Below are 26,291 nucleotides of genomic sequence, written 5' to 3'. Positions count from 1 at the left end.
CCAAAAATCCGGTAGTGTAATGTATTATTTTTTCTTATTTTTTTTTCGTTACTGAAAGACGGCCGAACGGTAGCACTTAATGGCTCCAAATTATGAGTTTATGTACTTCAGAATCTGTGCGAGGCACGTTGACCTCGAGGTTTCTGTGTGTCTGTAAGTACGTTTCTGTCGTTCTTTCACGCTGAACCGTAAGACCTAAAGGCCCCCAAACTTTGGATGTAGGTACTTGAGAAACTGTGCAAAGTTTTCAAACCTATCGCACGGTGTGGCCTTGAAGGCTGTCTTTGGGCCACTCAAGGCCTATCTTGAAAAGGCATATAGATTACACTTAGTTTCACCGCATTGATTTAGAATAGGCGACTGATTAGTCTGGCTTAGGATAAAGGTGCCTCACGATCAGATAGGATGCACGGGTACCAGAGCCTGGCCCTAAACGCCAACAGAGACCTCATTGCAAATTGATCTAAAGCTGTTTTATGAAAAGAAAAATTATTATTTTTCCCTTTATAAAACGCCAGGTACTTCAGCTAGTTTCACCAAATGGATACAGGTTCTTTGATCATATTCTATGGTGAAGGCAGCTCAAAAGCCAACCGTAAAAGTAATGATAATTTATGAAAAGTTGGATCACAATTTCAGGGTTCCCAAAATATTTAGCCCTAAGGCGAGCACCTCTCGTCACTCAACCCTACACCTTAATACGCCTTCGAATGTCGTTCAATTTCAAGGGCCAGTCAGGCGAGCGGATCTGATCATATGAGGTAGATAACTCATGGCATTAAATGACATTACTAAGGTTTGTGCAACGTTATAACCTGGCAAAATAAGCAAACGTTCTTTGCAGGTTAAACTTAAAACTGGAATTATAATAGCATAGTAAAGTTTTATCACCTTTCACACAGATTCCTCAGATAAAAAAAATTGATATATATGAAATTATATTTTTTAAGTTGGAAATAATTCATAATATTTGCACGACACACAGCTACCTTAAAGAGCACGTTGCACTGCAGTTACACACGGACCTCCCTTTTCTCACGAGGCATCCTTGAGCACACACAGACACACACCCTACCTGTGCCATTAGTGGCACACCCGAGAACGAGTTGTTTTATTGACATTGCCCATGCCAAGCCTATCGAATCTTAACACATGCACACATTATGTGTTATATAATTTCAACACAGTATTGTAATGGTGTGTTTTATTTCCAGTGTAACATTTGCCATCAGTAACTTAATGTTACTCCTCCATCCACAACACTGTTTATCTTTCTTCATCTGCCACTCTGTGTCTTTCCCTCTACCGTCCACTGTCTGTTCCATCTACCACCTCGTGTCCCTCCCTGTCTCCCACTGTCTACCACCCTATGTGTCACTCCGTTTACCACCCACTTTCTCCTTACGTCTACTACCCCCTTTCTTCCTACGTCTATCAGCCTCTGTCTCCCTCTGTGTACTACCCTCTGTCTACCTCCGTCCACTACCCCCTGTCTTCTCCTTCTACCGCCCCTTGTCTCGATCCGTCATTCACCCCCGTTTTCTTCCGTTACCATCCATTGTTTCTCCCTCCATCTTCCTCCGCCCGTCTTTCCCTCACCACCACCACCACCACCGCTGCTAACACAGTTCCTCCCTCCGTCAGGATGCTGGACGACAACAGGCTCTCCGGGCTCGTAGGCGGCTCTCTACCCGAAAGTCTGAGGGAGCTCTCCCTGGAGATGAACGCCTTCGCTTCCTTCCCGCCCTTCCTCTCCTCCCTACACGGCCTTAGGTGTCTGTACGTATTAAAACCTTGAGCAAAAGCCCCACCAAACCATGCCCCTCTCTCTCTCACACACACACACACATATGGAAAAAGCACTACGTTTGCAAAGAAAAAGAAAAAAGGTTATTATTCCCTTTTTCTATGACTTCAAAGAGGTACCCACTGGAAAAGAGGGGATGTTATGAAACTCCAGCCCCCAACTTTACCCACTTTTGGAAGCGTTTCCCTCATGGTATTCAAGACTTGAAAGGTTTAATGTTATGTAAAAGAGGTCTTCAAGGAAGTACTTTCTACCCGGCAAATTGTAAAAAGTTACTTCCATAATTGAATATCTTTTAAGTTGGAGGGTTCCCCTACGACATGCCTCTATGAATTCACTCTCTCACTCTCTCTCTCTCTCTCTCTCTCTCTCTCTCTCTCTCTCTCTCTATATATATATATATATATATATATATATATATATATATATATATATATTCTTGCAATAAGGTCTCAGTGATGAACATGATTGTTTCCTAACAGCCATGAAATTTGAAACACGGTAAGTCCCGAATGCACTTTCATGTATATGCATCTTCAGGGAGACTTTAGAGCTAAAGTAGAAGATTCAAGCACTGTCAATATATATATATATATATATATATATATATATATATATATATATATGTGTGGTGTGAGGTGGTTTGATCGAGTAAGTAACGTAAGGGTAAGAGAGATGTGTGGAAATAAAAAGAGCGTGGTTGAGAGAGCAGAAGAGGGTGTTTTGAAATGGTTTGGGCACATGGAGAGAATGAGTGAGGAAAGATTGACCAAGAGGATATATGTGTCGGAGGTGGAGGGAACGAGGAGAAGAGGGAGACCAAATTGGAGGTGGAAAGATGGAGTGAAAAAGATTTTGAGTGATCGGGGCCTGAACATGCAGGAGGGTGAAAGGAGGGCAAGGAATAGAGTGAATTGGAGCGATGTGGTATACAGGGTTTGACGTGCTGTCAGTGGATTGAATCAGGGCATGTGAAGCGTCTGGGGTAAACCATGGAAAGCTGTGTAGGTATGTATATTTGCGTGTGTGGACGTGTGTATGTACATGTGTATGGGGGGGGGGGGGGGGGCCATTTCTTTCGTCTGTTTCCTTGCGCTACCTCGCAAACGCGGGAGACAGCGACAAAGTATAAAAAAAAAAAAAAAAATATATATATATATATATATATATATATATATATATATATATATATATATATATATATATATACTTTTTTCATACATATTCGCCATTTCCTGCGTTAGCGAGGTAGCGTTAGGAACAGAGGACTGAGCCTTAGAGAGAATATCCTCTCTTGGCCCCCTTCTCTGTTCCTTCTTTTGGAAAAAAAAAAAGTGAGGAGAGGATTGCCAGCCCCCCTCTCCCTCCTCTTTTAGTCGCCTTCTACGACACGCAGGGAATACGTGGGAAGTATTCTTTCTCCCCTATCCCCAAGGATATATATATATATATATATATATATATATATATATATATATATATATATATATATATATATACACGTGCGGGGAGTGGAAGTGAGGAACCCTCCTTATACATATGTGACTGTGGCTTATGATTCTCAGGTCTGGCAGCGCGGTTGTCATAAAATTTTATTATGCGGTCAAGACAGATGAAAACGTTTACAGATTTTTCTTACGACAAAGCTGTCCAGTATATATATAGACCTTCTGATGTTTGATTAGGGAAGACTCAATGATATTTCTTTTGATGAAGGAGTGTTACAGGTTATAACAGCAGCGCTTATCCAATCAGTACATTGGTGATCATGTCAAACGTGAATAAAAAGGCGTTAGAAACCTGTTCTGTTCTTATACAATATCAATATTGCTTAAGTCCAACAAAGAGATCCTTGCAAGTCTGCCTGACACAAGACATATTACAGCTTTCACAAGGTATTCTATTAACGCAGCCTGCAGAATTTTCCGGTGGGCTTGATTCCGGTGGGCTTTTGATGAAGATATTCTTTAAGATATTCTTGATTGTATTGTCATTGCTGAAAACTATATTCGCATTAAAGGTTGAGAGTAGGTAGGGATCTACAGTAAAATTATCACTAAGGGCTTTTTTTTTTTTTTTGACCAGGAGAAATATCATTGAATCTTTCGCTATTATATACATAAAGAGTTGTAACATGAATATTTATATATATATATATATATATATATATATATATATATATATATATATATATATATATATATATATATATATATTGGACAGCTTTGTCAAACGCATACTTTGTAAACAGTTTCATCTGACTTGACTGTATAAGATTTTATGACAGCCGTGCTGCCAGACCTAAAAACCACAAGCCACAATTACATGTGTACAAAGGGCAACTCAGCTCCACCTCTCATATATATATATATATATATATATATATATATATATATATATATATATATATATATATATATATATATATATATACAGTTATTTATTTATTTATATATGTATGTATGTATTGAATTAATTGAATCGTCTCCCTGACTTCTAAGTGACTCCTGAAGATTTAATATACACAGTGGGGACTTGTGTTATTTTTCCTCGTTGTTATCAACACACACACACACACACACACACACACACACATATATATATATATATATATATATATATATATATATATATATGTGTGTGTGTGTGTGTGCGTGTATGACACTAAATTATCTTAATTTAGTAATTGTATGAAGTTTTTAGTCAATCTTATTGCTTGAAATATTCAGAATATTGAAGGTTTATTGTATTTAATGTTAAGGGAAACTCTAGTCGAATTTATTTAATCACTTTGCATTATATATATATATATATATATAATATATAAACTAATTCCAAATGTCGACTGCGTTTCACTTACGGTATGCCATTCTTAATATGTCCCTGTTACCATTGCGTTGCTCTCCTGTGTTTGTATGCTAACTGGTGTTGGTCTTGCCGGCAGCAACGTCGCCCACAACCAGCTGACGTCGCTGAGGGAGAGCGACCTGCACGGCCTACACAACCTCCTGATTCTGTAAGTAGCAGCGAGTGACCTCGTCGTACCTCACGCGTATAGACTGCTAAGTAGTGGCATATATGGACCGGTGATCGGCAGCCTTCCTGGTGTGTTAAGGGTAGTGCTACCGTCTCGATTGAGGAGGGTTGAAGCGATGCCCGGAGCCAGCTCAACCCCCTCCGTGTCAGGAGGTTGTGGACAGAAGCCGTCCAGGGTAGCCCTCCCTGTCTTCCTGACTGAGGAGTGCTGAAGTGGTGGCCGGAACCATCTTACGCATACCATGTCAGGAATTTCATCGCATTAGAATCAGTCTGCCACACTGTTCATAACGTCTTATCTCCGCATAAACTCTCTACATTTCCAATTCTTTCTTTCCATTTCCTTTTCGCTCACTCTAAGTATATATTTTTGATCGCCCAGACCGTACTATAAATATATTCAAGCTCTTCAAAGTGCTGGAGAATTTCCTTGCCTTAACGTTTTTTCTTCCCCATTTCTATTCTTCTTTCAGACTTATTACGACCCATTTGATATATTGCCCCCGACTGGTGCCTTTCAATGCAAATAAACAGAATAAAAAAACGGGGATGACCTTTTCATTCGACGATGTTGGTTAACAGCAAATGGGGAAGTTGAATTGGCACTCAGCGTTTTTAAGGTGATTGGTAGAGACAGTGGCGCGGTATTGGGGTGAGTGATGCAACTGCTCTACGTGATTGTTACTTACGGATCCACAGGAAGTTTCGCAATGCTAAGATACTCCCTCCTCCTCCTCCTCCTCCTCTTCTTCTTCTTCTTCTCTGATAGCATGATGGTTAACAGAGGGAAAGAAACGCAGGTTTACGGCGTAAGAAAACTAAATGGTATACATACCTGTGATACATGCCATAATATCAAGATTATATATATATATATATATATATATATATATATATATATATATATATATATTGGAAAGGATCACAATTTTGCGCATGATCAAGATATTCCTATGAGTCCACGGGGAAAATGAAACACATGTTTACCAAATGGCGTCCTAGCTTCGTCTCTTCGATGTATATCAACTGATTGTTATATTCCTCTCTTGTGTCTCCCCTGATGATGTGATTGTTACACGAAAGTGCACTTGGGAACTTTTCGTGTTTCATTTTCCCCGTGGACTCATAGGAATATATATATATATATATATATATATATATATATATATATATATATATATATATATATATATATATATATATATAGTATAAATGAAACAAACTGACAACAAGACAGAATCTGCTTCAGTTCCTAATCATTTATACTTTTGGTTATAAAGAGTTGGTAATCTCTAGTCCTTACCAGATTAAATTTCAAATCCAACTTCAGATGATATTAAATTTTCTCTCCTCGTAAGTTCTGTAATTAGTTTTCGTTGACGTACTTTTAAATTCCTGGGAATTCGCTTGGCCGTCCATTATCTCTGTCCGTTTAATTAAGTTCCCGTCCTGTGATGAATTTATCAGATTCCTCGTCTGTCACGACTTACTCAGCACAGGCGGAGTGGAAGGAAAAGACAACCAGGTTTCCTGTTTGCTTGATTGGCGAGGCTGTAGTAGTGGCAATGGTGCCGAGGACGACAGTGACGGCAGCACTGGAGAGTACCTGATGTACTGTTCATAATGCAGGAAGTCTCTCTCTCTCTCTCTCTCTCTCTCTCTCTCTCTCTCTCTCTCTCTCTCTCTCTCTCTCTCTCTATCTATCTATCTATCTATCTATCTATCTATCTGTCTATTTATCTATCTCTCTACCTATCTATCTATCTATATATCTATTTATCCTTCCCTCCCTAGTGCTAAGTCAAAGTCATCTTTCCTTACTCTACACCATTGTTAATTCCTCTTTTCCGATGGTTTAACTTCTAACATTTTCCTTCGATTTTTTTCTTTTTATTTCCTTATCGCTCGTTCAAATTCTTTTTCATCCTGTCTCCTTTTATTCGTGGTCAGATCAATCTTATTTATTCAACCTTTATCTTAGATATTTCCTTATACTTTTTAAGTAGCTTTTGTTCCCTTCTGGTTTTGATATATCTCTTTGGCTTATCTATAAGTATTTCCTCATTTTTAGCCTCCCCCCCCCAACTTTATCGTCCCACATCTAGATTTCTCCTCAGTCTTTCTTCCATCCCTCCGACCTAAGATATGTCCCAAATTAGACCTTTTGCGTATCTGATAATTGCTTTCCAAAGAGAGGCGGATGATCGCCTGGAATCCAGCGGAGAATTTCTCGCCAGATCCTGAGAATGCTATTAACCAAGAGGGTGGTCTGTCGAAAGAACCCGTCACGGTTCGAGTCGGGAACCTCCTACTGTGGGGACGTTTGGGAGTGGCGGAATATTATCTGGAGGGTCTTCGAGGACGCTCTACCTTCATCAACTTTGAGTTTGATGTGATGAGGAAGAGAGGGTCACCGATACAGAAGCTCCGGGATGAAAGAGTTCATAATGAAAAAGCTGAAAAAACACAGTTCGATGGTGAAGACTGATTGTGACGATGTGGCGCTAAGTGAAATGAGTGGATGATGAGGATATTAGCTACGTAGGACGCAGCCATACGTCCCGTAACAAGAAAAACCTCAGACCGCCCGACCTCCCTCGACTCACCTTTGTTAAGCAAGGTTACGGAGCTGAAGCCACCCAGATGTGAGAACAGCATTCCTCATACGGATGGAGCAATCCCCTGCATGAAGGGTGCACGAATTCGAAAATAAACCCTGACGTCTAAACAGAACTCCCAGTTTCTTAGAGTCAGACCCAGTTATTTCCGCAATGTGGGGCTTCCAAGACGGAGTGGATGCTACAGCAACACCAAGCATATGTTCACAGAGTCGAGAGACGGTTCCACAGAACCGTCAAAAGAAAGAGGAAAGCCGTAAGGCACCTTTGAAAGAGAGACGGACAGAAACTGGGTCTCGGAGGCCCCGAACTCATCCAGATTTCTTACACCCCGCCGAAGAAAGATATATGTAGAAATATGAAAGCAATAAGCGAAATAAAGGAAAAGTGTGGTAGATGAGAGACAGACCTTGATCCAGATAACTTTAAAGTTTGGGATCTCAGGGTATGAAAGCAATAAGCGAAATAAAGGAAAAGTGTGGTAGATGAGAGACAGACCTTGATCCAGATAACTTTAAAGTTTGGGATCTCAGGGTCCTCGAGGCGTTCAACATGTATGGTGATATTGGAATAAGCACAGACACAACCTCTGAACCGGAGTCATGGATGGAGGTTATAGTAGACATGAAAAAGGGACTAGTGCGAATATCATAAGACAATTGGGTCCCAGAGAGAAGTAAGAAATTAGGAGAGGTGAATAGACATATTGTGTTCAACAGAAGCGTAGTTACTGGAGAGACCACGAACAGAAAAAGAGGCAGAGATATCAGAGAGGGAAAGGTTGTGTGGGAAGGGTCGGTACTGCTATACTGTCTGAGCCTTCCCTCATTGGCAGTAGAGTCAAGTGGGAACCCGGGGATTCTTAGCGCCCCATGATGCCAGGGAGTAGGGCTCATAGCTTTGTTGAACTCGGTCATGATCGTACTTGAAAATGATTGTGCAGACAGGACAGAATGGCAGAACTTATGTAAAGAAAATAATAAGTGAGGTTTGACTTCGTGTATGGTGCTTGTAAAAGGAAGATGGCAGGACTTGCTCAGCAGTCCCATTTTGATGAGGTAGAGTAAGACCAGCAACCCTGACTTGAAGGGTGTGAGACAGTTCCGGGCACCACATTCACACTCCTCAGTTAGGACGGTGGTACCACCCTGGGCAGCGGCTGATGTCAACAGCCTACTAATCTAATAAGTTCTCGCACGCTCCCTGTTCTACAGGCATCACTTCAGCAACAGCCATCATGAGTGGTATGTGTATATCATAGATATGATAACCAAGGGTGCGTACAGATCTCACTAATACTTACAAGGACATTCTGCTACTTATAAAGTGCTTAAAACTAAAGTGCTGGGTCCTGAAATTCGAGACCCAGTGGAAGTGTTGTAGAGCCGAAGGTACTTCTGAAAAGGACTGGCAATACAGCTAGTCTTTGGTAATGCAAGTCCTCGTTATCATTTGCGCAGTCATTCAGATGTTCCTCTGCCTCCTCATCCATAGACACAGATAGATAGATAGACTGATCGATAGATATGTAACGAGCTTCTTTTCCTTTCAGGTCCCTCCACCAGAACAGGATCTCTGTGGTGGAACCCAGAGCGCTCGCTAGGCTTCGCAACCTGGAAGTACTGTAAGTTATAGTCAGGGTTGCAAATTCGTGTTTTAAATTGGGTATGTTCATATTTTTGGTCTTGGTGTTCACTGGTTATATTCATAGTGTTCATGTTCAAAGTGGTCTTGTTCTCATGTTCTCACCGGTCATGTTTACATGTCTTGTTGTCATAGGCTCATGTTTTGATGGGTCGTGTATGGCGATGATCATTCTGATTACTCATATGCAGATTGATCTTGTTGCAGTTGATTATGTTCCCGTGAGTGATTACTTCTTCATCATAGTCAGAGAGACTTTATACACTCATTAAAATCATGGTATTTATGTTCACATTTGGCGCGTTCGTATTAATCATGTTCACAGTAGTCGCGTTCGTATTAATCATGTTCACATTTGTCGCGTTCGTATTAATCATGTTCACAGTAGTCGCGTTCGCATTAATCATGTTCACATTTGTCGCGTTCGTATTGATCATGTTCACATTTGTCGCGTTCGCATTAATCATGTTCACATTTGTCGCGTTCGTATTGCTCATGTTCACATTTGTCGCGTTCGCATTAATCATGTTCACATTTGTCGCGTTCGTATTAATCATGTTCACATTTGTCGCGTTTGTATTAATCATGTTCACAGGAGTCTCTGTTTGAATTAGTTCATTAGTTCGTTCTATCATAATCATGTTTGCAGTGCTAATATTAGCAATGGTTACGTTTCTAAAAGAAAAAAGTGCTCATGATCATAGCTGTCATTTTCACAATGCTTATTTGCCACATTTTCATTGATCAAGTTGAGAGTTTCATGTTCTCATTATGTTCAGAATGGTCTTGTTCGTAGTGGTTATATTCTATTTATTCATAACAGTGCTCATGATCTAAGTGGCCACTTTCTTAAAAGTGGTTCAAAGTAGTTTCAATCTCATCGTTCCATGATAATCAGTAATTATCTTCTCAGTATCGTTCATAGATTTCATGTTCCCGAGGTTCATGTTCACTCCAGTGGACAGTCGTCAATTTCCTCTTCAGTTTACTGCACAGTGATCATGTTCTCACCATTCATATCAACAGTGGTCACTTTCCCTCAGGGAAAGTTCCCAGTCGTCAGTGTACTCATTTGTCATATTCAGGTCATAGTCTCACTCGTCATATCTACAGTGATCAAGACAGTAGACACTGGCGCTGTTGTTAATGGTGTTTCCTTGTCCTTACCAGTCATATTCACAGTGCTCATAGTCACCAAACTACTCATGTTCACTGTCGTCATGATCACCAGGCGCGGATGAAGGACCCTGTGTTAACAGGTTCACATAGCTAGATAAGGAATCGAAGCCTCGATGCTCAGCAGTGTACTGGAGAGAGAGAGAGAGAGAGAGAGAGAGAGAGAGAGAGAGAGAGAGAGAGAGAGGACGGTAAAGGAGTTTAGAGGAGCTGCCTGAAGAAGCCCTTCCCTATGGTCCGAGACGAAGCCCTTGTGGAACGGACCCAGGGGATGAAGCCCTTTGGGAACTCCCCCCTGAATATTCAGTCGTATTAAGGACCCACTGTGGTCATTATTTATAGAGTTATATAAGGGATAAGTTTTCCCGTAATAATAGGTCATATGGAGAGTGCCTTCTCTTTATCATTTATGATAATAATGTGATAATTCCGGTAAATCGGTGTGGTGATTGGCCGGGTGATTTCGTTAACAGAAATGCAGTTGTGAAACTAGAGTACTAATGATATACTTGTGCTGTAGCGTTCGGCGCTGAAACATTGTTGATCAATCTCAATATTTTTTTCTTTTTTCTAAGTCATTCTTGAATAAGCGTATATCGTTCTGAAAATGATCCCCATTTTCTTTCTCTGAAGAAGAAACAAGAAATTACTAACATCATTAAAAACACAAGGCTTGGTAAAGCTGGATTAGAAAAACAATAAACAGTCGATTTTGTAACTGAAAAACGGTGTTGTATTGCGAAAAAAAAAGAACTCGTCCTGAATAATGAATGTGTTACAGAAAGGTAACTCAATTACATTGGAATACCATCAATAGTTACTTTGGCCAAAAAAAAAATATATATATATATATTCGAAGGTTGAGTAATCTTGTACATACGGTGCCTATACTCACATTGGTTACAGTCGTATATATAATGCTCATCAGCGTATTGTTCCTTGCTCAAAGTGAGTGATATTATTACCTACGGAATTTTCTCGCCTTTCTTGATCGTTGTGTTCATAGTCATGACACTTTCGTGATCATTGTGCTCATGTCACTTTCAGTGTCATTTATCATGTTCATAGTTGTCACAAGTGAACGCCATGCAAGCCATGTTCTTATCCATCATCCATAACACGCATTCATATCTCATTCAGTCATACTTGTCATGATATTCTATGAAACCTGTACTTCTCTTAACTTTAAAACGTTTTAGCCTTGCGGTTATGTAAATGCAATATTATTATTAAGCATAATTCTCTTCTTAACGTCATTTTGATATATATATATATATATATATATATATATATATATATATATATATATATATATATATATATATATATATATATATATATGATACTAACTTCTGCTTCCTGGCTCAACAGGGATCTGGGCAACAACCTACTGACGGAGGTGCCGGCGGCCGTGTCTCGCTGTCGAAAGTTGCGGCAACTGTAAGTACCAACCACAAGTGTCCTCTCTCTCTCTCTCTCTCTCTCAAGATTTCATATATATATATATATATATATATATATATATATATATTTTTTTTTTTTTATTTATTATACTTTGTCGCTGTCTCCCGCGTTTGCGAGGTAGCGCAAGGAAACAGACGAAAGAAATGGCCCAACCCACCCCCATACACATGTATATACATACGTCCACACACGCAAATATACATACCTACACAGCTTTCCATGGCTTACCCCAGACGCTTCACATGCCTTGATTCAATCCACTGACAGCACGTCAACCCCGGTATACCACATCGCTCCAATTCACTCTATTCCTTGCCCTCCTTTCTTCCTCCTGCATGTTCAGGCCCCGATCACACAAAATCTTTTTCACTCCATCTTTCCACCTCCAATTTGGTCTCCCTCTTCTCCTCGTTCCCTCCACCTCCGACACATATATCCTCTTGGTCAATCTTTCCTCACTCATTCTCTCCATGTGCCCAAACCACTTCAAAACACCCTCTTCTGCTCTCTCAACCACGCTCTTTTTATTTCCACACATCTCTCTTACCCTTACGTTACTCACTCGATCAAACCACCTCACACCACACATTGTCCTCAAACATCTCATTTCCAGCACATCCATCCTCCTGCGCACAACTCTATCCATAGCCCACGCCTCGCAACCATACAACATTGTTGGAACCACTATTCCTTCAAACATACCCATTGAGGGTAAAAACAGAAAACGTATTTTTACTCTTATATGCAAGGGATCAAACTATTTTCAGATGAACTTTGGTAAGGTATATTTTAATGTTTAAGTTAATGTTTAATGTTTAATTTAATGTTTAATGTTTCATTTTTTTACAAGAAAATTAAAGGAGAAAATTATATATACATGCCTAGCATTGAACTGCCTGAGGAGCTGGCTTAATTTTCTTCATCGTAAAGAATTTGCATATTCATTCCTTCTCATTTCTTAAGGCCTTGAAATTTGTATTTGAAAGGAATTATTTGAGACAAACGTCATAAGAGCATATCCTCTGTAAATATTTTGAAGTTTATGGTTTCCTTAAGCCACCGTTCATGCTGATGATTATTAATCATTGCTTTGGGAGCAGTGTTTTACATAAGTGTGACTCTATTACGATTTTCTCATGTGTTCCCAGTAACTTCTAACGTAAGTATCACCCAGTTCATTTTTACTTGCTACTTATTAGGTTGAAAAGACTACGAAGCATCGCTTTAACCAGAGTAGAATAAAATGTTCTCTCAAGCAGTCTGATATGATGATTTCATCTCTGACATGTCACAGGTGTGCATTGTGCCTTGAATAGTGTAGTCTACTCTGCAAGCTAAAACACAAAGCAGAAATTGCAACACGTGCAACGCCATGCAAGAGTGTTTGGGAAGAACATGAGACATGGTTATAAAAACTCAATTATACTCACATTCAGCGCTTACTGCAGTAGATGCACTAAATGTGGAAACTCTTCGAAACTAAAGTCATGGGAATCGACTTGGCCTGTTCGGTTGGGGTTGTGATGTCTATAGGATTCACTGCTTGAGCACGACGAAGGTACGACCCTTGTGCACGGCGAAGGTACGACCCTTGAGCACGGCGATACGACCCTTGAGCACGGTGGTATGACCCTTGGATGTGATGGCCTGGTCTTTGACCTGATCTTTTATAAAGTCAGATCAAACGGCCATGCTCAGTGGTCATGCCGTTCGGCTCAGCGTTGCCCCACGTCACATCCCAGTACAATACGACAGCAACATAAACACTGTGTCATCCTTATGACACGCCCTCGCTGATGACGTCACGTGAACAAAGGAACACACATTGTACGTTGTCAAACTAAAACTCGTACACTATAGCATGTACTCGAGAGCACGTTCTACCACAGTCCTCCCTCCCTTCCTCCCTCAGGTTGCTGGCCAGTAACAGGCTAACGTACGTGGCAGAAGACTCGCTGACGGGGATGACCCGGTTGGAGGAGGTGGACCTCCACGCCAATCCACTCCTCACCGTCCACCACAGGGCCTTCTCTAACCTCCCCGCACTCTTTAAGCTGTAAGTCCTCCACAGTTTGTTTCTCGTTTTCTACCTCCAGTGTAGTTAGCTAGTTAGCTGTTTGTAATTTTCTATACATTTTAGAACTGTAGCATTTATTTTCTCGGGGTAATCTACCTGTTTATCGAGCTGTGAGTCTGTTTATCTGTGGATTTATGTCACAAAATCACCTGTGGAGAATTTCGTTGCTATATCCCCGGAATCATTTTACATGCGGAATATTCGATAGGATCTCTTAAGATATTACCTACTGTATAACACGGCCTTCGTACATACGGTAGCACCAGTGAGGTCTGAGTTGGAAAGAACTGGATGCCAAATATACATGTGTTTCTCCCGGCAGGATCCTGAAGGAGGCGAAGCAACTGCAGGAGTTTCCGGACCTCAACGGCACCAGGAGTCTCGAGATGATCAGGATAGACCGCGCCTCCCTCACCTCCGTGCCCTCCGACCTGTGCAACGCCATCCCTAGACTCCGCAGCCTGTGAGGACCTTGGGCAGTGGGTGCTGAGAAGGGAGGTGGGGAAAGATGGGATAGACATAAGGAAGAAATCAGGTTACAAGGGAGAGTGGGAGGGCATAATGTATTCCTCAGCTTTAAGGGCCAGGCTATAACAGGTACTTTAGGGTTGTAGTAGGAAGGCGATGAGAGAGATGGAAAGGGAGAGGACAGAAAAGAGAAAGGAAAGGGATGATGTGCATGTGAGAGATAATGGGGAAAAAAGTATATGTATATACACGCACACACACACACACACACACACACATATATATATATATATATATATATATATATATATATATATATATTTTTTTTTTTTTTTTTTTTTTTTATACTTTGTCGCTGTCTCCCGCGTTTGCGAGGTAGCGCAAGGAAACAGACGAAAGAAATGGCCCAACCCCCCCCCCCCCATACACATGTACATACACACGTCCAGACACGCAAATATACATACCTACACAGCTTTCCATGGTTTACCCCAGACGCTTCACATGCCTTGCTTCAATCCACTGACAGCACGTCAACCCCTGTATACCACATGACTCCAATTCACTCTATTTCTTGCCCTCCTTTCACCCTCCTGCATGTTCAGGCCCCGATCACACAAAATCTTTTTCACTCCATCTTTCCACCTCCAATTTGGTCTCCCTCTTCTCCTCGTTCCCTCCACCTCCGACACATATATCCTCTTGGTCAATCTCTCCTCACTCATTCTCTCCATGTGCCCAAACCATTTCAAAACACCCTCTTCTGCTCTCTCGACCACGCTCTTTTTATTTCCACACATCTCTCTTACCCTTACGTTACTTACTCGATCAAACCACCTCACCCCACACATTGTCCTCAAACATCTCATTTCCAGCACATCCATCCTCCTGCGCACATCTCTATCCATAGCCCACGCCTCGCAACCATACAGCATTGTTGGAACCACTATTCCCTCAAACATACCCATTTTTGCTTTCCGAGATAATGTTCTCGACTTCCACACATTTTTCAAGGCTCCCAAAATTTTCGCCCCCTCCCCCACCCTATGATCCACTTCCGCTTCCATGGTTCCATCCGCTGACAGATCCACTCCCAGATATCTAAAACACTTCACTTCCTCCAGTTTTTCTCCATTCAAACTCACCTCCCAATTGACTTGACCCTCACCCCTACTGTACCTAATAACCTTGCTCTTATTCACATTTACTCTCAACTTTCTTCTTCCACACACTTTACCAAACTCAGTCACCAGCTTCTGCAGTTTCTCACATGAATCAGCCACCAGCGCTGTATCATCAGCGAACAACAATTGACTCACTTCCCAAGCTCTCTCATCCCCAACAGACTTCATACTTGCCCCTCTTTCCAGGACTCTTGCATTTACCTCCTTTACAACCCCATCCATAAACAAATTAAACAACCATGGAGACATCACACACCCCTGCCGCAAACCTACATTCACTGAGAACCAATCACTTTCCTCTCTTCCTACACGTACACATGCCTTACATCCTCGATAAAAACTCTTCACTGCTTCTAACAACTTGCCTCCCACACCATATATTCTTAATACCTTCCACAGAGCATCTCTATCAACTCTATCATATGCCTTCTCCAGATCCATAAATGCTACATACAAATCCATTTGCTTTTCTAAGTATTTCTCACATACATTCTTCAAAGCAAACACCTGATCCACACATCCTCTACCACTTCTGAAACCGCACTGCTCTTCCCCAATCTGATGCTCTGTACATGCCTTCACCCTCTCAATCAATACCCTCCCATATAATTTACCAGGAATACTCAACAAACTCATACCTCTGTAATTTGAGCACTCACTCTTATCCCCTTTGCCTTTGTATATATATATATATATATATATATTATCTGTGTACTAAATTTTGTTGCGCAAAAACACACTTTCTTACTTATATCCCTTTTTTTAATGCCACTCATTTACTGCTGTTATATTTCTGTGCACTTCACTTCAAACCTGCAGTAACATAAACATCATAGGTATAACCACATCCTCCACTCTAACCTGGACACCCCACACGTAATAAACATCACAAAATCCGCTTACCCCAAAATAACTTGGAATGGTCATGTAGGTGCTGCAGTTATTTCTCTTGTGACCTGGTATTCCATATCTGCCGGGGTTTCATTCACCCCACTATGGAATACTGCTCCATAAGATGATACCTCTTCCATCTTTCTGTCTGCCTTGGTGAAATCATGACCTTTCTTCCTGATGTATTCCATCATCAGCCATCCTTTTCCATCCACCGTGAAGTTCATTCCTACTCACGTGTTCTCCTGCTATCTCTTCGGCCACTACCTGCACGAGGTGTCTGCTTGTGTTACAGGCTACTAAAACTTGTACCTGCTACATGCATGTGGCTGCTGTTTACCATAGTATCTCTATGGAAACCGGCCACAGGAGGGCTAAATGTGTTGGTGCCATCATCTTTTCCTCGTATAGCAGATCGATGGCTATCCTAATCTTCCTTTCGTCTTTCTCTCGTTCCCACAAGCTTTCCACCTTTAAGAGTCAGGTCTACCAATATCTGAAGAGCCTGAGTTAATCCTCGCTATAATCTTCTTGATCAGATAATCATGATCTCATCTTTTAACCCGAGATGGCCGTGTCGACCACAGTAAAATAAAACTTGATGTGTGTATCTTCAGTATCGTTCTATCTACATCGAGACTCGTTACATCTCGTGAAGGATGATTTAGTTAAACGTCCTCCCGGTTCGACAGGAAAAATATGATCATATGCTCGTGTTTACAAAATGTAACAGTATTTATCCACGACGTAATAGAACTGAGAGCCTATTTTGCACACTGAGAATTTTACGATGCTTCCTTGCCCTGGCATCTGTGCTCTGAAATTTCAAGTATCAATGTTTAGGAAATGACTTTACCTCCTGGTGTAGTTATATGACATGTTTGCCTCCCTCTTCTCTCCTACAGGAACCTTCAGAGGAACGACATCGGAGACCTTCCCGACCTCAACCGCTGTCATCACCTCCGCCTAATGTGAGAATGCGTCTACCCGCATTTCGTTTTCCTTTACCTATACTCGAGGAAAGATGGGTGGATGTATCTTTTTGCAATGTATCGAGTCTTTTATATTTACTTTTTAAAGCATAGTGTTAGATGTGGTGTAGTGCCTTACTGATCTTGATGGATGAACTGGTTCTGAATCATCTGTAGAGCAATTGTCACGTATTATTTTATCCTCCTCACGCCATCTTATCTTTTGTTTTTTACTCGTCCAAAAACGCAGTATATTGATCCCTCTTTTCCTGTAAGCGTTCATCACGCACATTCTTCATAGCAAACGAGTATTAACACTTTGACCATCGCTTATGGGTTGTTGGGATCACTGTATTGTATTTAGCATGTTAAACGTTTAGCATAACGTGATGAATATACTCACTTCCTCGTATCAGCATCGCTGAATATTTTGACATCTCTTGGCGTAGTTTGTGTCGTGGGTTTTCAGCTTGTCTTCGCTCAAATGCTTGGCTTCTTAAAATTCATATTCTTTATTCTTAAAGATTCACTCGACCAGTTCCAGCAAGTAATTTTCCTGTAGTGTTTCTTTGATGTGACCTTAGTCAACAAATATCTAAGTTCTAAATACTAATTTGAATTACGGTTTGAAAGTCTTCAATATGAATTGGGTTCAGAGAGAATTTTCGGTTAGGAGAGAGGAGAGATGGTAGCAAATTTTGAAGGGATGCATAGAAATGCAAAGAAGTGTCATTAACAACTGACCATTGGAATCTTTTCGAGGTGGTTTTTGATAATAGAAGAGATGAGATATATTGAGCTTAGTGAGTAACGAGTAGATGAAACTGACTATACACTTGACTATTAATCGGTACTCGACAGGATTTTTTTTTCTTTTTTAATCCTCTCCTAAGTACTACAAAGAGGATTTTAATGCTCTTAGGACTCCTGAACACTGTTCCTGTGTTCCAGTACATTTTAAAGCCATATTTGCCAGGTATACCTTAACACATGTCAAGCAACTGTACCACGATAAACATTAATAATGATAACACGTCAGTCGGTTCGGTTGTTGCATATATCATTTACATGCCAGGCAGTCTGTAAACTAGCCAGAATTTTACATGTAATTGATTCTAGGAATTATCATTAAGTGTTGCAGGTTCCACTGCAATACTGTTTTCGTATTAAGTTCATACGAAATCATTTTGTGCAAATATTGGAGAGATATGCTGTGTCGTCACCATTACTACTTTATATGTTATTATAGCCATGCATTATTCATTTGATTTATGTGTGTGTATGGATGCGCATATGTTTGTATATGTAATTATGTACATTTATGCAATACATCCTTTAATATTAACAATGGAACCTCTGTTCTGAGGCGTCTATATTACACTCAACTCAATTTCTTGGACTGTTGTATCTGAATTCAGTTGCAGACTACAATACATGTACTGCTATCATTAAGCAGTCTGCCTCGTACTTCATGAAATGTTTTCTCATCTGCCCGGTAGTTGTGGATGTTTGGCATGTTACTGTGATCAGTGGTACCATAACAGACATAGGTGCAATCATTCGTATTTCACAAGCTGCATTAGTCAGGTGTCCTTTTACATGCTAGGTAACCATCCACATAAACTGCATATGTATTCATAAGGAAGACAGCTTGTCTAGCTGTGCGCATACTCACATGGAAGACAGGTTGTTATATTATCCCGGTATACGTCAACATTCCAAGCGAATATCTACTTTAGCCAACGCTGCTTTATCTTAATAAGCAACCTGCTGCTTTTGCTAAGTATAACTTTACACATCAGGCATCTCATTACATTAGCTTTGATTCTCGCGCGTGAAATAGCTGTCTACCACTTATTAATCGTAGAAACCAATAAAAACCACAGAAATATAATAAATGATACATATTTTACAATTCCCATCATGTAGAGCTATTGTGAATATTCCCATAGATCACATGTTTGTATATTGTCTCTTTTTTCAACACACCAAACAATCGACAGCATTACTTACATATTTACTTACTTTCCTGGCTCTTACAGAGACCTGAGCAACAACAACATCAGCACCTTTCGTTCCAAGCCCTTCAGGAACCTCTCCTACCTGCAAGACCTCTTGCTGCAGGGGAACCGCATCTCTGCCATCCACAATGACACCTTCCGCGGCCTCGACAGACTCCAGGTCTTGTAAGTTGAGCCCTTCCCCTAATCCCTCCTAATCTGCTTTGACTCCCGCCTTAAGGTCTTGTAAGTTGGATCATTCCTTCTCTCCTAACGTTACACTTTCCCTCCAACTCGTGTCAAAAACGTAATACTTGAAATCCCTTTCCGCAGGTCATGTGAACTAGATTGTCTACCCTTCCTCTGTTTTGACAGATGTTTTGAATTTAAGCCTCTTCCACATCCTTCCTAAACCTCTTTATGAACCACAGTGAATCAGGAGCCTTCCGTCCCATTAATATTCCAGGCATCACCTTTCGCAAACCATCCCTCTCTACACGCTGTGGTGTTGCTGCTCTATCCCTATTCGACCTGTATTATTCCGGCCACTGCTTTCCTGAGTTGCCTCCATGTGTCTTGGCCACCAAGGCGTCACTCGCGTCAGGCTGCTGTTTCCCATTATTTCAGGGTGGAGATAAGCCACAAGTGGAATGACCTTTATGATACCTTCTTCCCTGGAACAACGAAATAGTGGCTCTTCCTTGATTAACCCTCCCTCCTCCTTTTTTTAAGAGTCAGGTTAAGGAACACCAGAGGAGACCTTGAGTAATTTCCTCATTCTCTTTCTTTACCACGTCTTCTTTCGCCTGATACGGCCATGGCTTGGGGGCATGTATAGCCCATGCTATATTTCAGTCCCCTGTAACTTAACGGTCTTCGAAATGGGACGTTATTTCTCCCTCTGTAAATGAGCTGTGAAATCATCTTCCAGTCCTTTTGGTCTTATATGATGAATCCTCTTCCAATTCATCGACCCTGGCAACCACACCATCTTCCCAGAATAAAATGTCCAAGTCTTCTTGATCCAACATACAGTCCCACAATATGATCTCAGTAAACATCTGTGTCATCTAGATGTAATTTTATACCTCTTTGTCTTGAATCAATGCTGCCATTCAATATTTGATATCGTAAGTTATGCAAAATGGTATATAAATATACTTTTAGTGTATCTACATTCATATACGTATTCATTCTTATTTTTACTCCAATATCCCTCTCACCCGAGGTGGCCATTACTGGGACAAGGTTTGTCCCTGCCATGTCACTTACTGTGAAAAAAGAAACTGTAATCCAGCAAATTGTTTTTGAAGATTGTGTTGCGAAGTCCGTCGTAAAGAAGTTGTCTCTTGCAGGCAGTTGGAGGGGAACCACATCACCAGCATCCACCCTGACGCCTTCCTTCCCCTGGTCAGCCTGGAAGACATGTGAGTTAACAACACAACCATTACTCACGTTGGTTAACGAGACCATTGTGATGCCCTCCTCCTTCCCTCGAACTGCGAGACTTGGGTTTTCTCTTCTCACTCTCGTTTTCCCTTCACTCTATAACGTTTCTGCTTTTAAGAGTCAGATCAAATCCTTCTCTTGTTCTTCCCTATAAACTTTCGGCCATTAAGAGTCAGGCTACCAAACACATGAGGAGTTCTGATTGAGCTCTTCCTTCTCTTTCTTCTTCCTCTGTTTTCCTTTCATCCGAGACGGGCATGATTGAGTCGTATGTAACCAGACAGACAGATCTCATTTATCATTTCCCTGAGACAGACCTGACGGTACCACCCGCCCCTGGTAGACTTTTTATACCCGTCAGTGATAGCCTTGTCAACCGACGTGAGCATCCTTGGGAAATCTTGTACCTGGCTACAAGCATCCAGCAGACTAGACTTGCCATACCTGTGTTGCTTTACCTCATCCAAAGACTTTTACATCTAATAACTCAATGAGAGTAGTGAAAAGGTGAAGAAAATTTTGGGCACTGTAGAGCCAGTTGTAGATTTCTTATTAAGGTACCGAAGCGAAAGCTTCCAGGGTCCATCCCATCCCTGAGCTGAAGGTTTTGTTTCAGTTTTCTCTCGTAGATGATGAGTCAGTTAAGGAATAAGTCCTGTTTATATTGCTGCTCTTTACCTGAAGTAAAAAAGAGGAACCTCAACACAAGGGTTTACTGCTGGAACGTTCTAAAGTATTCTGACATGTTTAACTTTGTAATGTAATCCAATAGACTCGATGATCTTAACCTCCAGCCAAGAAGTTTGTGACCTTAAAGTTGGATGAATTAAAAGCTTTTGTAATTGGTATTAGAGTGCTTACAGTTAGTTGTTTTGCAGATTGCTTTAAAGGATTCCAGAGTAATTTAAGTATAGAAAATGAAAAGTAACTTTTTTTCCCATTATGTATCGCTTTTACTGATCCTCTTCTACCCACGCAGTAACCTGGGCAACAACAGCTTCCCAGAACTTCCTGCTCGAGGCTTGGAGCGCGTCGTGTCCATCAAGGTACACAACAACCGTCACTTACGGGTGTTCCCAGGCCCCGAGAGCTTCCCTATGGTCAGGACCCTGACCCTCTCCTACGCCTACCATTGCTGCCCGTTCCTCAGGTAGGTCGGAGAGGTTTACCTCCCTCTCTTACACCTGCCAGTGCTCTCCTGTCCTCCCTCAGATCAGTGATTCTCCTACACCTCTCACTGCTATCCTTTCTTCAGGTAAGTCAGAGAAGCTTTTACAACCATCTTCCTTCATCACTTATGCCTTCCTTGGGTAAGGTGTGGTAGAGACTGATCTTAACTAAACCCAAAAGCGGAATGATAAATAGATTTGACGTACTTCATAACCACTAATATTCTATGGCATTCTTTCTTTATTCCAGTTCAAAGTCCATGACACAAAGGCTGCATGAGATGCATATTTCTCATCGTCCATACTCACTCTGCTGGTGCCTCGCATGATCCCCGTAAAATGTGACCATTTTCAGTTGAAATAAAAGGCTGTTTGATGTTCATTGTGTCTGTGTAACACTTGAAAATTTTGCCAAATACAAAAAGAAAAGTATTTGTATAGTAAGTTTCATATTGTCTTTACCAACAAGGGCATACGTAGGCAATATTTTACTCTTATTCTGCTGTGAATTGACTCAGGGAAATGAATTACAGTTTTTACCAGTTTGTTCAGAATCTGTTTAATGTTATTAAGAAGCACAAAGTCCAGGTCAAATGGTCTTTTGGGGTCCAACATACCCCTGGTGAATTTCAGACGTTGGAGTACCAAGGGATTTCTCCGCTGATGTTACTAATGACTGTCAATTAATCTTTTTCTATTTATAGCTTGGTCTCTGTTGCCATCATTGCTCTTCCTTCCATCGTACTCATCAACCTCTCGGTCATCTTTATTTTCTTTGATTTCGTTTTTATTTTTGAATCTCTGTTACTCTTCTGCCTATCCCCATCTTTTACCTCTTTCCTTTTCCCTCTCTTCATCCTTTCTACGCCTCTGCCCTTCCGCTGTCTCCCTCCTCTCCTGCATGTCTTATTCCACTTCCTTTGTTACAGCCTTCTCCCCTTCCTCTCGCCATCCTTCTTTCCCATCTTTCTCCATTTGTTTCCCTATATTTATTCCTCATTCCCCTCCTCTGCCTTTTATATTTTCTCCATATTCTTCCTCCTCCTCCTCCTCCTCCTCGTTCTCTTTCCTTCGTTTCCTTCTTCTGCCTCTTCCCCTTTCTACTTGCTCTGTTTCTGCTCTACTGTCTCCTCTCTGCTTTTCCTTCCCCCAGCTACCACCCTTGGGGTGTTCCTTTACAGAGATGCTAAACACTTTCAGTAATGCTTTGACATTTTACTGTTTAACTTTATGCGAGTTCTGTGTTCGAGGACAGCTTTTCAGCATGCGGCAGAGAAACCTTAACGATGATGATAGAGATGTTAGTTAACATTTTCTTTGCCATTGTCAGCAAATCAAGTATACAATAATCATCAGTATGAGGTGCAGCACACCAAAACACAAACTAGTCAGTACAATTTACTAAGATATATTTTGAGGCAGTTCACTTGGAAAGGAGACATCATTTGCAAATGTCACCTGTTGTCACACCTTTAAACTACCCTCTTCCTCCCTCCATCTTTTTCTCACAGACCTTTTACTTTTATGAACACCCCTTCCTAAGATGCCTCTCTCCCCTTATCTATCCCTCTCCTTGCCGGCCTACTCACTGGCCTTTGCTGTATCCTCTTCCCTCTCTCCTCTCACCGACCATTACCCTGCCTCTGACATTCAAGGCTGGAGGACCAGACGGAGGCACCACAGATCATCGAGGAAGTGGTTTTCGGTATGGACGGTCTCGAGGACCTGGACCCCACCATCTGGAACGTCTCCGGCGTTTGGCCCGACATGCGTAAGTTGACTCTGGGGGAACTGAAATTCGGTGCAGGGGTTCTGAGGTGTATAGTAGGGGAGTGATGTGTGTATTCTGAGGCTTCAAGGTTTAGTTTAGAGCTCTAAGTTGTCTTCTGGGTTCGACGACGAACCTCAAGATGTATAAAGGAATCAAAGACGTATTCCAGGTAGTTGAGTTGTGATTTAGAGCTTTTTGGTGAGGCTCTCAATGAACTCGGATACAATTCCCAGGACACAGTGCCTAGGTCAAGAACATAACAGCTTCCTATAGCAATCCATTGAGTTGCTCAGAATTGAGATGTAATATCATTAAAGGATTCAGAGTTATCCTAGGGTTATGATATATATATATATATATATATATATATATATATATATATATATATATATATATATATATATATATCACAAAGATATCTGATGTATTCTGGACCTCTAAGACACAAGGTGATGATATTCCTACCTGTCAGATGTTTGCAAACTTGAAAATGTAGTTTGATACTCTGATGAATATTCCAAGATACGTGCCAAGGCCATCAGGTGTAATACAAGCATCTCTTATTGATCTTCAGGAGTGTTTTACTTACTTCATTGCTCTGCAACACGTTTAGTACTTTGATATAAAGGACACAACAGAAATTTATCACAGATCCTTTACACGTACTGTTTCCAGTGCGCTCTAGAAGTGAATGATATTTAAGAGGATTAATATTTGTCGTAAGGATCTGTTTCCAGCTTGAGGGATCAGGTGTATTACGTAATTCCAACATGCATTCCAAGGCGCATAGGTATATCTCAGGACCTTGTGATGGATTTTAACTAATATTTAACATAAAAGTTTAAGTATATAATTAGGACCGCAGGGAATTATTACATAGTTCTGCGATATAACCTATAACACGGAATATACTTGCAGTCATTGTGAAATGCTCTAGACTTGTAAGACGCATTCCAGAACTCGGATACAATTTCCAGGACACAGTGCCTGGGTCAGGAACATAACAGCTTCCTATAGCAATCCCTGAGTAGCTCAAAACTGAGATGTAATAAAGGATGTGAAGATTATTCCACACTTTTTAGCATAATCCCTGATGTAGGTGTCGTTGACTTCGCAGAGATCCAGAATGATAAGTTCTACCAATTGCAGTTGATATACGTAGCTTTAAGAGAGAAATGATGGTTTTATTAGTCTAATATATGGATATTGTCGGACTCTGTTTCCTTGAGGTCACTGCTAGGAAAAGTCAGCTTTTGCGTGGCTGCAGAACCGAGAAATGACGAAAGTATAGTCTCGTCACAGACCCTCTCGCTCCGAAGTCCATAATTTTCTTGTTAACTGAAGTAGCGCAACCATGTGGCTGCAGGAGCTCCTAGAAGGAGTTCCTGGTTAATGCTAGGCCTCAGGGTAATTATATATATATATATATATATATATATATATATATATATATATATATATATATATATATATATATAATGCTCTAGAACCCCTTTCTTGAAGGAGCCTTGGTGTTGCTCCAGGACTTCTTTTCCAGTAGCCCCAAAGCTGCTCTTCTTCCAGTAGCAGATAACTGATCGACTCCTTTGGAGTGAACTGTTGGACGACACTGTCCTCAGTATTGTCAAGAGACTATGATACAGCTTTGCCAAAGGTGGTTGGACTGTAGACATTGTGACTGCCAGGGTCTTGTATATATTCACTACCGATTAGTTTTCACCACCATCATTATCAGGTGTTAAATGACAATTCATAGATCCACAGACACTTGCGCATCATTTGATTTACATATTCGATACATCTTTACATAAGGAAGCCTATGACTATATATTATAAAATACGTGCAACAAAATATCAAACATTTTTCTTGCTCACATATGAAAATACTTTTATTTCTGTATATTACTACGAGTTTTAATTTGGACGAACCTCGTTTAGAAGTTTCTGAATTAATCGTGCTTGCATAGAAAATGGTTGTAACCAAATTTATGTATGTTTCCTGTAACCAGAATGTATTTAGGTAGAGCAATGAACGCAGGGCTTTTACGTAATATGCAGTTTCATTTATCGAAAGTTTCAATACCTTTTGTAGCTAATGGTTGAAATATATGTGTAAAGGAACACACCAGATGAGAAACTTTTATAGTAGATATAGACGAACGCATGTTATCATAAAGTTTCACTTATTTGTATAATTTCAGTGTCCCCCTTATTTGGACTAGTTAGTTTTCTATGATTTGGTTATTATGGTAGTCTGTGGTGGGCCAGTCCTTTGGCGGGGTGACTGGCATAGCTAGGCACTCCCTTTGCATGACAGCAGCATGACATTGCAAGCGTGAGGCCCGAGTTGCATCAGGCTAGCCATGTTGTCAGTCACTGTCAGGCCTACATACATCCTGTCAGTTATACATTCGCAGTCAGTCATATGCCAACTGTCGGCCATACATTGCCAAAAGTACAGTACCAGTTAGCCATCGTCAGTGTATAGTTACAGCCATACAAACCAACGTAAATGTATGCACATTCCGGCTCGACGAGTGTAGAATTCCCTCACCGTAATGTACAA

At 40.9% G+C, this 26,291-nt stretch overlaps 1 protein-coding gene across 4 annotated transcripts in view; it reads left to right on the top strand.

The window, feature by feature from the left end:
- Positions 1–26,291, top strand: part of LOC139750238 (uncharacterized) — a 568,158-nt gene that overhangs the window by 529,843 nt on the left and 12,024 nt on the right. For all 4 annotated transcript variants that reach the window (XM_071664740.1, XM_071664738.1, XM_071664736.1 and 1 more), the window contains 11 exons: positions 1,645–1,779; positions 4,752–4,823; positions 9,014–9,085; positions 11,653–11,721; positions 13,658–13,801; positions 14,145–14,285; positions 17,271–17,336; positions 19,379–19,522; positions 20,692–20,763; positions 21,765–21,935; positions 23,610–23,725. In XM_071664740.1, the coding sequence (XP_071520841.1) occupies positions 1,645–1,779; positions 4,752–4,823; positions 9,014–9,085; positions 11,653–11,721; positions 13,658–13,801; positions 14,145–14,285; positions 17,271–17,336; positions 19,379–19,522; positions 20,692–20,763; positions 21,765–21,935; positions 23,610–23,725 (1,202 nt within the window). The remainder of the gene's footprint in view (positions 1–1,644; positions 1,780–4,751; positions 4,824–9,013; positions 9,086–11,652; positions 11,722–13,657; positions 13,802–14,144; positions 14,286–17,270; positions 17,337–19,378; positions 19,523–20,691; positions 20,764–21,764; positions 21,936–23,609; positions 23,726–26,291) is intronic.

This window comes from Panulirus ornatus, chromosome 9 (genome assembly GCF_036320965.1).
Source record: "Panulirus ornatus isolate Po-2019 chromosome 9, ASM3632096v1, whole genome shotgun sequence".
Lineage (NCBI taxonomy): Eukaryota > Metazoa > Arthropoda > Malacostraca > Decapoda > Palinuridae > Panulirus > Panulirus ornatus.
Note: the sequence above shows the minus strand (reverse complement) of the source record. Positions and strands in the feature narration are given on the sequence as shown.